Genomic DNA, 16,600 nt, shown 5'->3' with positions numbered 1-16,600 from the left:
CATACACAACATATAAAAGCTAACAAAACAACGCTAACATGCATTGTTATTAATGAAACAGCAGTATACAAAACAGTAGAAATGCTACTTACACATTATTGCATCAGTAATAGAAAGACACTGTAACACATACAGCAATAATACAACACTCACATACGCCGTCTTTTTGCATTCAAAGTACTTTTAATATTTTAAGTACATTTTGCAAAAATTGCTTTGGTACTTCAGTGATTTTTTTGTTGTTGCAGTACTGCTACTTTTTTCTTTAATTAAGAATTCCGGACACATTTTTTTGAGTTGTGTAAAAGTTTATAGGTTAAATCAGTTATTGTGAAGAAAACGTAATCAATTACTAATGAAAATAAAGAATGTTTTGTTGCATGGACGAGTATTATCAATGTGACCAAAAAGACCAAAAGTTTACAGTGAACTAAAGAAATGAGTGCAGAAACAGTGACGTTATCCACTTCATCAGGGAGCGAGTGCTCCGCTCTAATCCGCAGAGTAAAAATGACCTTCCTTTGACCACATTTGTAATTACCAGATCTCATAGAGGCTAAATCTCCTTACCTCCAGTGGAGTAATTATCAGTGTGACTCTCTGAAAAGGCAATTGAGACCGTGGTTTATGGACTCCCATAGCGGAACGTGAGGCAGAGCAGTAATGGGGAGCTTGTTTGTCCCCTCTCACCTCTCTTGTTAGAGAATGGCAGCTGTGTTTAGACTCGAGCAGTTCCTAAAAATACAGGGCGGGTCACATTGGACAATTTCATTAACTTTTGACAGGCTCATCTGCAGCGTCTGATTAGCTCTTAATATACTAAGTGATACCAAAGACATTCAGGCGCTACAACAGCAGGTAGACGCACGTATTCCAACACCAATGGTATCCTCAAGAAAGGCATTCAGTGCACACACACTGATCTGACATAAAGACGACTAGATTTGATTCATCCTTTTGAACTCAATACATTCTTTACCGAGGTTTGTACAGACGCTTTCCCTTTATGACCCACAAGAAACTTTGAGTTAATCACTTCTGCCTTCGTCTGACCGTACTTTCTTCTGTGCGGAGCGCACACAGTTTGATGCCGTCTTTTTGAAACGTTGACTGAAGTCACACTTCCTGTTGGCCTTGGCTGGGCCATTTCTAAGGGCTATAATATGATGGGCACCTATTCCTATAAGCTTTCCAGCCAGCCTAAATGCGTCAATAGATATCTCTTTTTACCCGATACATTTACAGCGGCAGCCTAGTTTGAGGTGAAACAGGAATATGTTATGTAGTGTGTCTCTTTGCTACAAGTGCATCTCATGCCATTTGCATACATGCACATCACACACACTGTGCCTTTGTGGCAGTATTTCAACATTAATGTCCAGCATGTTCCTCAAAGTTCACATATTGGTTGAGTTGTCAATGTGGCAGATATGTAAAAAGTCTGGATTATGCCTTGACTCCACCTGCACACAAACACACACACACACACAAACGATATATAAGATAACTGTTAGGGAATGGTTGTAAACCGAGGTGTTGTGCATTGAGAGGAAAACAAGGAGTCGAATCAGCCCCAGAGAGAAAAGTGGCGTAATAGAGGGGTTGGCGGGGACTACTGGGATAGCGCTGGTAATGAGAGAGCAGGCTGCCTCCCCCCACCTTCACTCTTCAACCGCACAGGAAACAAAAATAGCATTTTGTCTGACGAATGAGGCGACTTTGACCTCGCCTTTCGACCTCTGACAATCAGTCTCGCTTCGTCCTCCAGTACTTCAGAAGCTGGGACCAGGACAGTCAAAGATAACGGTTGATTTCTACTGTGGTACTAAAGCAAAAAAAAAAAAAAGAGAAAGAGATGGCAGACAGTTTCTCAAAGCACTGAGGTTGGAGGCCGTAGACTTCTCAGTGCTGGTGTTGCATAGTCCCAAATGATTGTTGTTAAATGGTTAAATGGAGCACAAAATGCCACAGTTCAGCTTGTATCTGATCATTTAGCTGCATGACTCCCTTTTTATGATCTGGCTCATTCCTCATTATAAACATTAACGCAGGCGAGTTGTGACAACAGTGAAAGTGGGACCCCTTGCTCTTACACCCCCCCTCGGGCGTGATGATCAAGTGGGAGCGCTGCTTGCATCGCAGTCGGGAGAACTAGTGAATATGAAACACAACAAAGAGACAGTGGGAGATATAATGAGCAGTATAGGATCCCGGCACCCTTTTGCCCTCTCTCCATCACAAGTGAAGCTCCCACTCTCATCCCCGGCCTTGTGTCTGCTGGAGGAAGGAGCGCAAACAATTAGCTGAGACAAGCCGTTTGGATTATGTGCTCAACCAAAGCAATCAGACAGCTGTGGTTAGAAGAATGAGCCTCAAAATGCCAGTTGCCCAGTTAGAGGGGAAGGGAGGGTCAGTGGTCCTGACAATCTTAACAAGATGACAGAATTTATAAAGCACTGCTGTTAAAGAATATAGTACCTGCGGTGTAGCCCTTATAATAAGGCCACATGGGGCTTCTTCCATATTCCCTCTGTATTTGTTTTCTTTTGCCTCATATTTTTCGCTGTACCTCTTGTTCTTCGGCGTAATGGTTGGCGCTGCAGGAAATTCTTCAGTCGTCTTTGATCTTCGCCTGGTTTAGATAATTCTTTGACAGAAGTCTCATTTCGCCCCTCCTTTTGTTTCTCCGTCTTTGTTCCCTTTTATTCCATCTTTAAAAAAAAAAAAAAGGGGGGGGCTCAACATTTTGTCGTGGCGAAGTTGCAAAGGGAGCGAGCCGGTCCTGTCAGGGGCTCGCCGCTTGCTAGACAACTCGCCCCAAAAATTCAAGTGAGAATTGGACTCTTGCCGTTTGCACAGGTGATATATAATTCATGATTGGGGGGGGGGAGTGAGAGGGGTGTCAATGTGTCAAGAGGTAGAAGAAATATAAAAGTGTACTGTTTACTGGCCAAGAGACGCTGGCTTTCTTCTGCAGGGTGAGGAAAGAGGAGGATGATCTGATGTTCATCAAATGTTCATATGCGCCTGTCCCGGAGTCGCAGTGACCACACTAATCAAAGACTTGTCTGTCCTGATGTTTTATTCATCATTTATAAGGCAACCATACGTAAATTATTTAAGTGCATCGATTCTGTATGTATACAAGCTTGCCTACGCCGCTGTTCACAATTGCCCGGCTGCATTATCAACAGATGTTCACAAACGCTCCATTGTTATTCATTCCTTTGTGTTTCAAGACACTTTAATAGTACATTGTGTTGTAGTCCGGGGTCTTTCAACGTATATATAGATATATATATATGTTTCATATATATATGTATATATATATACTGTACATGCAATGTGTCAAATTTAATCAAATCTGTCATAAGGGAATTTGAATGCACTTTTCTTTATATATTAGTAGAAAATGGGTTTCATTAAATTAGTTGAGAGAGAAAAAAATTTGCCTTTGTGCATTTATATCATTTATAATGTTTTACTTTTCAATCTTTTAAATGTGTTGGATCTATTTACCAGTTTGACAATTCTAAGCTAATGGGCCATAGATATTGACCTATGAATTACTTGTTTGTGTCACTGTATACATTCATTGTTTTGTATAGAATATAGTTTCTTTTAAGGATTTTAAGGCCATGAAGAGCTTTCTGAATGTGAGCAGTGGGATAAAAACACTTTTCTATCCATCATATCTGTGTGCTTTGTCCTTTATTCTATTTAAGGAGCTGTGACGGTCAGCTTATCTGTTGTTTTTTAGCCCAATTCTCCACGTATAGCATTACGGTTGATACCTTTAGTAGACATTATTTGTTGTCGATCTTATATTTGAGGTGGATTCCGGGTCCTTTGGGAGTATTTGCATGCTGGTGTGGCTGCAGACTGGCTCAGTCTGAGTGCTAACTGTTTTTTTAAGCAGCATAAAAATGTATAAGCATTTAAATGTAGAAATTAAGTTCTAATGGCGCTCCATTATGGGATCCAATTAGTTAATGGGTTTATTTCTGAAGTCCTCCAGTGAAGATGGATGTCTCTTTCTTATGAGATTTTAAGCCATTAAACCAAAGATTCTGACATTCTCCAAGTGACAATGAAGACTTTTGGCTCCAGAGAGAGCAATTATATCAGTCAGGCTTGATAGCTTTGTCCTCCAAATATCTAAATTAAATTCACTGACTCTTATCATGCAGCCTAAAAACCCTGGAGGACCTTGTTGTGGCTCCATGCAATTTGCATCTCTCTCTGTGTTCATGCTATACATCCCACACCTCCATGTGTCCAGTGTTTCTATCTGAGGTGTGAGCATATTCTTCAAATAATGAGGGCTCGCTGTTTATGTGCTAAAACACATGTTGTCCGTTCCAATTTGATTTGTGTTTTGTTGCTCTCTATATGGAGAGTTCAGGTCTCCAGCACAAAGATGAATCAAACAACTCGCTGTTCTTTCATCAACAGCTACCTCATCACTGAGCTCCCAGCTCCAACACCTGCAGCAGCTCCAACAGATGCAGCACCACCACCACCAGCAGCAGCAGCAGCAACAACAACATCAGCAGCAGCAACAGCAGCAACACCATCACCAACAGACCCTCGCCCACACCCAGAACCAGCTGTCATCCCAGCATCACATGACCCCGCCCAGCCAGCAGCAGACCTCTGTCCCGTCTCCGGGCTCTTCCTGCTCCTCCACCTCCGGACACCCGCAGCTCTCCCCGCCGCACCGGCCCAACCAGTCGCCGGCCCGCAGCCTTCCTTCGCCCGTCACCCCACCCATGTCTTTGCCGGTGAGTCCATGAGCTTCACCAATCCAGCTCAGTCTGATACGCTAACTCAGAGAGTTGGCTCTATGACTTTCTTTTGTTTGATTCAATATTATTTTTTTGATACTGATAATAATAATTCTTAGTCTAAGGTCACATGAGGCTGTAGCTACATATCACCGCATAGTTATCATTTCAGATATTCATACACCAAGTTTCTTTTTCAGACTTTCACAAATGTTAAGTATACTTTTCTAGAAGATTTATAAAGTTGTGATTTTTTCAATATTGAATATTGACCAAGAAACAGTATTCAATGTGGATTCATTGTTTACTTCTGACTGATATCTGGTTTATTTCATCCAATATGTCGGCCAGTATCAGCAGTATAATCGACCCGTATCTAAGATTGGTGCTTCGCTTTTGCATGATCTCAACTCTCGCCATTGTACGCAGATACCCAGTCGCAAGGACACAATAAATACATTATATCACAAGGAGCATACCCAGCTAATTACTTACTACACATTCTATTTGTAATTTCTATAATCCTCCACTTAAAGAACTGACGCGCATAAGCAGCACGATGCTTGATTCTCTGTCAGCACTTGATCTTTATCAAGTGGCAGCGTTTGAATGGAGGCTGGCAGCTCTTCTGTCTGTGTGGAGCTATTAGAATACGCATCTCGCTGCCGAAGCTTTGACGCATTTGAGGACATCAAGCCTCACAACCAGACAAGAAGCCCGACTCAGATTCTCCTACGGCAGATTCAGGAGGGATTCTGAGGTTATCCAACCTTGGACTTTTCCGGCTGTAATCTGTCCCTTAATCTTCGCTGCTCCTCCTGCTCAACCTCCTTTTTAGTCACTTTGTCCGTCCATCCATCTCTGCCCTTCTGTCCGTTTGGCTGTCACTGTGTGACGATAATAACCTATTTTATATCCCTATGGTTTCATTTCTGGTGGAGACTGGCCAGGGTCGCCTTTCTGTCCCTGGTCACATTCATCAGCGTCAGACCCTTATTGGGTTGTGGTGCAACCTTCTTTATGGCCAGGATGAGTTGGGCTATTTGTTTCCCCCGTGCAGCCCTCTCCGGCCCTGTCACGGCCTAGTGAGACTCAGCAGGCAAAACAGCCTCTGGATTTAATGGGCTCCAAAGGCTAGCCGCTACATTGCACCAAACACAATGTCCAGTCTGACTGTGGATACAAGGGCTACTGACCAACATACAGATTCACACATTAAGCTTGCACCAGGCAACGCACAAAGACCTCGGATAACAGGTACACTATAATCAGACCATCCTACTTATAAGTCTCTGATTTATAAGGAAAACAATATTTTGTTAAATTTCCTGGAATCTGTGCCCTCCCTCTCTGACTCACAAAGGCAGCCGGGTTGCTTTAGAACAGCTCCCTGCATCGATAAGGCTGAAACCCTTCACGTTATACAGATTGTCTTCCTCTAAAAGAAGCAGTGAGGATGATTATGATGACTGAGGACAGACCTCCCTTGAGGGGGCTAAAGGGGCCACATCGGGTATCATTAAGATATTGCCTCATCAAATAGGATTATGAAGTGTGTGTGTGTGTGTGTGTGTGTGTGTGTGTGTGTGTGTGTGTGTGTGTGTGTGTGTGTGTGTGTGTGTGTGTGTGTGTGTGTGGGAGAGGCAGAAAGGCCGTAAAAGGTTTAGTTTCTCTGGGTCAGTGCTGGTGTTGTCAAAGAGTGTGTCACCCAGCGAGGGGCTCGCCCAAGGACAGGTCGCAGCCTCAGCACCCACTCAAAGATGCAATAGGATTTAAACAGCAGCGCCTCCTCTCTCCACCGCCGGGGTCAGTGATTGGATTTTCCGTCCCAGAATCACTGTAGTTTTTTTTAATTTGTGCAGACTCCCTGAGCAGTGAGCTTCTCAAAAACGCACGTGACTTGTCGCCGTGATCCTCCTTTTGTTTGTTTAAAGTGAACACACAGGAGGGCATTTCTGGTATTTCCATGCTTCACCCTGAGGAGCCGGTCTTTGCGGTAAAGTCAAGTCATAATTACTATAATACAATCAGCATTACTCAGATAACACCCCTATTTCCCACCGTCATTATTCAGACGTGCAGAATTACCCAGCCATTCAACTATTTGCTGGAAATACAGCACAGAGCTGCAGAGAGACAAACACTCATTATGTTCCAATTAATGTCCCATTGTAATTCTCATCTCATGGGAGGTGTGTGATCTTCTTGGTAAACCCGTAGTGAGGGAATCCTGAGCATTCGTTACGTCCCCAGAGTTTTTAGTGTTTGCTGTTTTTAATTTGGGAAACGGAATTCATTAATTGGCTTATTAATATCCCGATTGGAATGCCAATCACACCACAACAGACTGTGTCCCCTTGATTCAATGGTCTGAACTTCGATTACTGCAGCTAATTTGGTTAAACAGAGTCAGAATTTGCCTTTCTAGCCCAGCCCACTCCCTCCCTGCTCCCCAACAGAGTACAGTGAGATGCGGCCTGTGGCTGCCTGAAATAGCCACCACAGTGATGACAAATAGACGGGGGGAGATTATGAAATTTGCTTAAGTGTGTTAATGGGCTGATTGCGGGAGCCCGCTGGATTTTGCTGGAAGTTGATTGATTAGAGCTGCGGGTTTTCTCCACGCCCGGAGAGCTCGGGGATTTGACGGGGTAAAGGCGCTCGCCAAGTCTGTTACACCGGAATTGATCTTAATTAGATCTGAAAGACCTGCCACAGCAGAATGGTCGCGGCGATTAAAATGAAAAACAGGAGAAATTACTGATCAAATTAATCATAATGTCGGGCTACAGCTGTAGGTCTGGTGTAATTTGCCACTCCAGTGAGTTACATCAGCCCAGGCAGGGAGAGGAGCGGTAGTACATACTGATCCGTGGCAGCGGGAAGCTTAGGCCAGCCTATCAACTCTCTTATTCCAGTAGGAATGCCCGGGACCCTCCTGACCCTGCTGCGCCATCCAGTGGCGCCCCAACATCTCTCTCTCTCATCTAATTAGTCGCCTTTTTTTTTTTTTTTTTTAGCCAAATCCTTCTACATTATGTCTTTCCCCAACCGGGAGCAGCGTCTTCAACACTGTCTCCTGTCATGGCTGTCTTGTCCCCGGCATGTTACGTGTTAGCTAATAGCCTCTGACCTTGGTCCAGTGTCTGGCTGGCTGGTTTTTGGAGATGGAGGCGTCCCGTCTTCTTCCTCCACCATCAGACTCCTGCCGTCTGTCTGTGTGTCTGTCTCTACTCCCCTTCGCAAGTCGTCTCCTTGATCGCTGTCAGAGCCCCACACTGGGCCTGTCCACTCTCCAGCGGCACACTCATAGGGGTAATTACAGCCTAGGGCCCTGCCTCCTACCCCTGTGCTCCACAATTTACCACCAAAGCGTCCACAGACATCTCTCTTCTTCCCCACTGCACCCCGGCATCACAGGACCGCAGGGCCTCAGACCCACAAGTGCTGCAATTACCTGAGCCTCTCTTCTATCCTTTTCTCTCTCTCTCTTTCTCTCTTCTCACTCTCTCTTGCTCTCTCTCCCCCTCACTCCCCTTACTACCCCTTGGCTCCCTCACTATTCCCTGGCAATCAGCCTTCATTAGAAGCCTCTGGTGAAAACCCATCGTCACCAAGGTCAGCGGCTGCCAACCACAACGGCCTTTTCAGAGGCCTGGCTGTCTGCACTCTCCCTCTCTCCCTCTCTCCTCACCTCCTTGCTATTCTGCCCTCCATCTCCTCCCGTTCGCTCCACCATCCTCCTCAAGTCTCGGGCCCATCTCTGCTGCTTTTGTCTCCAGCTGAGGCCCCTTCAGACACTCATGTCATTTTTATTTTTTCCACTGCAGTGCACTTTTACTTATGTCAACCGCTGTTAGAATCACCACTGTCCAATTTGCTCCAAATGTGTCTTTTTTTTATGGGCGGCGGGTGTCTCTCCCATTATATTAACTTGTGTATTAAATGAGCCTTGCACATCGATTAATTGATTTTCCAGATTAGCTCCACGTCTATTCAATTTAGCGAAACGGGCCGCTATCATTCCATGGGGTATTAAATCAAAATTAAAATGACATGCTCAAATGTAGACCCAATGGCTTATACTGTGGCTTGTCGATGAAACTGGCAACGCTTAAGTTGAGGAAAGAGTCCATTATCTATCAAATGTCTCGTAACTCAAGTGTGGTGTCTGTGGTTTGGAAAAAGATCACTGAGTTTATGAACAGAGATCTAAATTTACAGAAGTTTTTCAACTGATTTTGCAGTAAAATACCATCAACATGTCATTGTTTTGAGTGCTCGTCAAAGCCAAAGCAATAAATGATAAAAAGTAACCTATGATAATTATAATAATTATCTTAGTTTATTTAGTAGTAAAGTGCTGGGCCATGTCTCATAATGAGGGAACAGATGTGCTAAAATATTTTTGACTTATTATCTTTAACTTCTTTGTGAAGGAAATGTACATTTAATGGTTTAGTATTTCTCAGAGCCTTTAAAAAAGCATTCAGACCATCAGTTGTCAGAAAATCTCAGTATCTCCTAAAATCCTGGCTGTGGTTCTGGTAAAGTTGTGTTCTTACATTTAGCAGTAATCTTAAGGTGAAAACACACGAGCTGTAAGACGTCTCACATCTGTCCATTATCCATGATAACACCTGTTTTAAAATGACACTTTTCTCATAAAACTGTTAAGTATGTATAACCGGTCTGTGTGCTGCTAGTTGTGGCTGTGTGGGTTAGAGCATGAACAGGCCCTCAGCTCTCCAGCAGCTCAGCCTAGCCTCTTATTAATGCGCAGGAGATCTGGCTCTTAAGAAGGCAGAAAATTGCCTTACATAACAAGCGCTCCACAATTTAGAAATACAAATGTGCACTGTTGACTGAAGCAGAAAATAAGACTGTTGCCCATCAACAGAACCACATTTCATATGAATAATTATAAAGCATGGGAGCTAGATGAGGAAAGCAACCTGACCATGACAGCTCTACTACTTTTATTTACTTCAAATGAGGGATTAGGCAGGAAGAAAATCTACAGACTTAAGGACCAACGATGAGCCCTGAATTCATAAATAGGGAGAAACTTCAATTTATCATATTTCAGAAGGATCATTTCTTAACTTTTAAAATTACACCTACAGGCTGCCTTGCACTTTTGTTGGGTTTTCAGTCTTCACCTGTTTTCTTCGCCTTTTGATGTCTGTGATTCTTCTAAACGTGGCAACCGCTACTCTCGTGGTGGTCAGAGGGCTTCCTGCTCCGACACCCAGCAGAAAGGCACAGCTCCCTGATCAGCCCACATGCACATTGGGGGCAACGCGTATTAGACGCCCACAGGGGAGCCCTCACATAGAGCACCAAGCGAGGGCTCACCTAACAGAGGATGAGGAATAGGGTTTCTTTAATTATGAGGCAGGGCTGTGACATTGAGTTCCCCCCTTCCTCCTCCAGCAGGCTCCCAGACACTGTCTAAGTGCTCCGCTCCGCTGAGGAGGCCAGTCCCCCCGCGGGGCGCGATTCCACTGCCTGTAATTTCTGATGCCCATTAGTGACCGCAAACAGAGCACCGGTTCACACAAGGAATACAGCCGCGCAGCGCTGCCGCGCTGTAAAAGGACCCTTCTAATGCAATGTTATTGCATTATGCCCTCCTCATAGACCAAGTCAAAAGTCCCATTTGTGGTCCCTGCGGAATATTATCAGAAATTCTTCTCCGCCGTGTTTTCAGCCGTGGTTTAGCGAAGACTAGATTTGGTATTTTGCGATGTATAGTGGGCTGCGTAAATTGAAATTCCTCTAAACTGTACCCTGCTGCCCTGATCTCTATGAAGAGCATTTTTATATGTTTGCTAGTGGAGGATCTTAAGCCCTTTTTTTATTACGGGAATGTGCAATTGATAGTTGTGTAAATAGACTCAACTAGAATGCAAGAACAGTGCATTTTCTTAAGTCAACTCCTCATAAAGGGGAGCCTCAGAAGTCAAAACTCCAGTAATCAATACAAATACGGCTGTAAATGTCATCAATTCATCTCTCCACTTATGCTGATTTAGCTTGTGCCAACGGTTGTGTATATTTTGGAGAAGAAGAAAGAGACAGTGAAGCAGAGAGACGTGGAGGGAGGGGAGGGAGGCGGATTTATCGATCAAGGGTGACCACATCTTAGCCACAGAGCCCCTCTCTCGTGATTAATCTTAGGGCTTAGAGTTGGCCAATGACACATGACAGGCCTCCCCCTCAAACTCCTCCATTTCTCTTCATTACTGGCCGTATTTTTGGACACCACAGTGGAGAGTAATCATTTACCTTTATTGTGTTTATAAAGCTGCGGCATGGATGACCCTTCCTATATTGAATTGAGGACATCAAAAGATCACTGGACATTGATTAGAAGGATATTAAAGTCATTCAAATGCTATATTTATATGTCAAACAACAGCAGAGTGAAAAGAGATTTCCAACTAAACGAAAACAAATGGGAAGTAGCCTTTGCAATGGGAATGGAAGTCCTGAAATGGAGAAATATATTGTATTACGTATTGAATAATTGAGGTACTTGTCATCCAAAGGCTGAGGAGAGTCTTCAATAACACACCAAAATCACAGTGTTCATAATTTCTTTATAGTCTGATCTCCTGACTTAATGATTTTATTTTTCATTTTCTCACAGCAACCAAAAGAAAACAGGTATCCACTTTAAAGTCAAAGCCGGAGCAGCAGTAGATTTACTGCAACACCGGTTTAACGCTGCTGTGATTTCCAACCCAACACGACTATGGTACAGAAATAACTGCACCAAATATGTCACATCATGAGCTGAAATGGTCAGCACTTTCCTGTAGATACTTAATCACCAAGTAGTTTCAAATTGAATACATCTGGAAACAGCTAAATATTATAGATCATTCCTCAGGAAGAGAAATAGTGTTCGAGGAATGTAGTATAACTTATATTTTTACTCGCTGAGTGTCCCCTAACCACAGGAAATACACTGCTGCTGTGATTGATGACAAAGAACCCACTCTGAACCTCTGTGCCTCACAATTATCAACAAATGGGCTGGAGCAGATTTTATGTCATGATTAAAGCTGCTGTTAATTTCACATGAGGGTAATGAGTGGGGAGATTGACGGCCACTGTCCGACACTCCATCATCCCTTTATAGTTAGTTTAAACGTTTTCACGACTCTTTTCCTCCTTCATTTGCATTTTGCCTCATTAGATATGGCCATTTCTGCGGCTGCCTGCGATATCCATTTCCTGGAGTTAATGCATTTTATTTGATCAGCCAAACCTCCCAAGTTAACTAGCTGTCATTCTGCCGTTTCATATGACATCACTCCATTAGCGCCCGCCATGCCACCTCCACATCCACACCCGCTGCCACCACCGTCCCTCCAATGCCTTAAGCAATTACAATGTCCGACCGTCTCCGGATGCAGCGTTATTGTATTTTGCCGGGTGTTATCTGCCCCAGTTGTTCTATCCGTCTTTCACTTCCCAATATTTTTCCTCAAGAATGGCTCTTTTCTGGGTTTATTTTTCACAACGGCTGGAGCAGAGGCCCAGTGGTGAGCAATAGCCGGGGCTCGGAGGACTCAGAGTGCACGACCACAGTGCGAGGCCCCGTTAACCAAGGGACCAGAGGTGTTTTGGAGGGCCTAATGGCATTTTGATGTTCATAAGCACAGAGGATGTGAGGGAGGGGAGGCAGGGAGGTGGGGGGGGAGAGGCCGTTTTTGGGGGGGAGGAGGAGAGTCAGCAGAGGACTGTCAGCAGAAGACTAGCAGAGTCCTGACAGACAGAGAGCGCGTTTTCTCATGTCACAGCTGATTACATTCACTCCGAAGTGGGAAAAGAGCAGGGAGGAGACAGGGATGTGGGGCCGGGATAAACGAGGGAGACTTCCACGTTGTTCCAGAGATAAAGGACATTCTTCTCAGAAACAATAGTGCTATTGACTGTTAATGTACACCGTTTGACCCACTTTGAGTGGTAGCAAGTAAAGCATGAAGACTTTGGCGTGTGTCATATTTTTACAAGCTTACTTATTCCACCTGTAATCAATCTGACAGACTTTTTGAAAATAAATACATTTTAGTATCACTTTCTAGACAAAAGTATATGTACATATATCTGCATTAATTGTCAATTAATAACATTACTGATCACCAATTTGCTAAATCATTCTCCGTGGTCTTATATTCTTATATTATATATGTTTGATAATGTTGTTGAATCATAGATGTGCAGAAAATAACTTCTACACACCACTGAATCCTGAGCAGTAGACACATCTGCCTGCTGGTGTCTGCACCACTTTGTCCATTTACCTTTGCTCTTTTTTGTCCTGTGCAGGCCCAGGAAAAAAAAAAGCAATTAAGTTTAAAACGGCCACATGAAAAGAGCAAAACCCAGAATAAACTCCACAGTTAGTTTGTGTCAGACAATTTTGGTTTCCAGGGGTCTCTCCACGGTTTGTGGGGACGCTATTTCTCCTTCTATTCCTGAGATTACACGGGTTGCTGCACCAGGTGACCCTCATGGTCAAACAGGCAACGGAGAGCCTGGCGGAGTTTACATTCTCTCCCCTTCATACCGTCCACAGAAAAAATGCCTTTTTAAGAATTTGCAGTCTTTTTTCGTCCTTTCAGAGACACGTCTTTTGTGTTTGCTGATCCCTGTGTAGCCCTTTACACTTGGCTATAATAAACTGTGATAGTGCAGAGAGTGATAGCAGTTGTGGTGACTAAAAGGTGACAAGATGATGTCACATGATATTATGGAGGCTTGAGTGGTGCAAAGGTTTGCTGCTCCACAATGTGAGAATGTCTTGGCCAAATAGACAATTTAACTTTAACGTCTCAAACAATTCTTTAACAAACACACAGTTTGTTTTTGTTATCCCGGCACTGACCAGAGTGGTCGACGCTGCTGAAAATCCTCTCGACGCCCCTTTTCATTGGGAATGAAAAGAACGAAACACAATGGCGAACATGCAGGCTCTGCAAACTGGAAGATCACTGTTTATCTCCTCCAACACATGCAATCAGTACAAATGCTAGGCCAGGTCTGTCATTTTGTGCCTCCCGCCGAGGTGTTGAGAGGAGTCACCGTGGCGGAAAATCACCTGTTTAGGTGTTGAACACAGCCTCGCCGCTCCTTATTCCTGGCTCTCCTTCCAACTGCTATCCATATTACCCACAGCCAGTGGAGCCGGCTCTCTTTTCACCTAGATTTACCAGAATAACATGGCACCTGAAAGGGCTATCATCGAATGAAACTCAATGATAATGTTTCAAATAAATCTGAAAGCTTCTCCAACAACCTATCACTCACGCAATGACACCAAGCACAGCAGATTTTCAAGGGAGACTCGGGATGCTCGCCCGAGCAGATCACATTATCTGTGTGTTGATCTGTGGCCTTGTTTAACTGTTTAACTGGCCCTGTTGGCTGGTCTCTGTGTCCACATCCACTATCACAACATAGATGAGAGAGCCCTGTATCAACACTTAAGAAGGCATTTTATATTTGCAAAACAGAAACTACCACCAAAGGTAGCTGGTCTAGGTTTTATATGTACTATACAAATGTGTATTTTACAAATACTACTTCTCCTTCAGTCATAAGTGAAGAGGAATTTATCTGCTGAGTAGCCACGTTTCACATATTTTTATGCTCATTTTGAAGTATTGCATAGGACTGTATAGAGCTGTATGGAAACAGCAAAATTCGATAAAACTTCCTCAATTGCGTAAGAAAGCTTTCATGATAGGAAAACAGTTGATGCTACATGGGAAAGGGAAACGCCTTAACTGAATAAATTGTGACATCGCGACCATTTAACTCACATGATAAGCTGAGTAGCGGTCCTCCCTGATATGTATTTATAATGTCTTGGTCTCCAGACAGCCAATAATATCTAACATGAATGAACAATTACAACTTTTGCCTAATTCGTGTTTCCTTTTCATCAACATGTCAAAAGTTTGCTTAAAATTCACTTGATGAGTCTCAAGAAAACTCCCCCAAATTGATAAAAATCGTATTTTTTAGGATTTTGAAAGACACGTTCAAGTAATTCTAAAAGCTTATGAAACCAACGTATCGATTCACATTTTTCTTTAAATGAGAAAAAGTCAGAAAGGATTGTTTCCCTCTCTGTCTTTTGTGACTGATTTTCTACCATAATAAATGTGGAGGCATATTTTTGATGATGATGGTAAAAAAAGAAGAAGTTATTATACAGTATAACCATTTAAACTGTGTATATTATTTATAAAGATATTTCAGTATTTCATTTAAAGGTAGGGTCGATCTTCGGCTCCTCCGGTCCACATGTTGCAGTGTCCTTGGGCAAGATATTGAACCCCAAATTGTTTCCAACAGTGCCATCAGTGTGTTGAATGTTCCCAAAGTGTTGGAGCATCCAGATGTGCTCACATAATATTCCGTAGGTTCATATAGTGATGTCATGTGGGAGCGTGCTATTAAATGTTGTAGCTTGACTGAGGCTCTGTTATCCTTTCTGTTACTTCTGCCTACAAAGTCAGAATCAGGTTTGTGCGTTTCTAACATTTGAGACGTCGAGATCTCCGAAGGACAACTGCTGGACACATAAAAGACAATCTCGCGATTATCGAGGAAAAACTGGATGACTTTCAGACGAGGGGAGGCAATATCAATCACGGCCAATTTGAGGCCACCTACATGAAATATGATTTCATAAGACAAATGCAGTGTCATTCTTAATGTGCTTAACCTTTACTGTCAATGAAAAAGTATTGATCGCTCTGTGGCATTTTTTCATCATTTGATTTCAGAAAGTGTAATAATATATGGTGGTGGGGTAAGATAAAAAGAGGAATGGCAACGGAATGATTTCAGATGAACAGAGAGTGCGGAAACATTGGTGCTCTCAGTAAAGTTATCTCTTTAACAGCACATTGTATTTTTACAGAAATATAATTTAATAACACATGCAATCCTTTATGCTGTTTTAAACCTTTTATATAAACTCTACATGTAATTTCAGCATTTTGGTTTGAATATGTTTACAACCGGTATTCAGCAGCAGGGAGCAGGCAGCCTGCTTCTAAGCAATGTTTCTATTATTTCTCTATTCTGTTGAGTAATTGGGAGGTCTCCTATCTCTTCTTGGTCTTTGATCTACTTACTCAACCTAATAAGACTTTGCTCTGCTGCACTACAACCAAATCAGCAGTGCATTTTCAGCCCCCTAATAAGTGGTTAGCTTGATTTATATGGGTAATCTCGGCGATGTGGCGGGGCTCTACAACCCCGATGCAAGGAGCCTCTTTTCACAACCACAGGCCAGACCAGATGAGTCCATTACAGCGGAGGGTAGGAAAATGGTCATTTCAACCCTCCTCTCCTTCAAAAGTAGCAGTGCGATAGTGCATTATGACGCAGGAGGAATTCTTAGTCGAAGCATATTGAAGGGGCGTTTGGCGATACAGTGATGCATGGCCACACGGCCTGGCTCTATTGTGAAAGCGGATGCTGTTGGGCCAATGCTGCGGGTGGAGCGGCTCGGCTCGACCCGTGGGGAGCCCCGGGGGCCAGAGGAAGCACTTAGAGTGGTAAAATGGCCACTTATTCACAACCACCCTCCCCGTTCTCTCTGCTCCTCCCTACCCTTGAGCCTCCCACTGGGTTGAGGAGCACAGACCTCTGGGAACTGTATGATGGACTACTGGTCTACACAGACCTCACTGCGGTTAGCCTTTTCTGGCCTTGGCAACAATGAAGCTCCGCCCACACGGAGCCCACCGGAATCTCTTCTTTTTTTAAAGAATTACCAT

At 43.5% G+C, this 16,600-nt stretch overlaps 1 protein-coding gene across 1 annotated transcript in view; it reads left to right on the top strand.

Moving 5' to 3' along the window:
• Window positions 1–16,600, top strand: part of pou6f2 (POU class 6 homeobox 2) — a gene marked incomplete at its 3' end in the record, with an annotated part of 66,694 nt that overhangs the window by 34,364 nt on the left and 15,730 nt on the right. Inside the window, exon 5 of the mRNA XM_079181781.1 lies at window positions 4,456–4,784. Within this exon, the coding sequence (XP_079037907.1) occupies window positions 4,456–4,784 (329 nt within the window). The remainder of the gene's footprint in view (window positions 1–4,455; window positions 4,785–16,600) is intronic.

This window comes from Pholis gunnellus, assembly GCF_910591455.1.
Source record: "Pholis gunnellus genome assembly, chromosome: 20".
NCBI classification, from domain to species: Eukaryota; Metazoa; Chordata; class Actinopteri; order Perciformes; family Pholidae; genus Pholis; species Pholis gunnellus.
The sequence above is the reverse complement of the archived record's forward strand: the minus strand, read 5'-3'. Positions and strand labels throughout refer to the sequence as shown.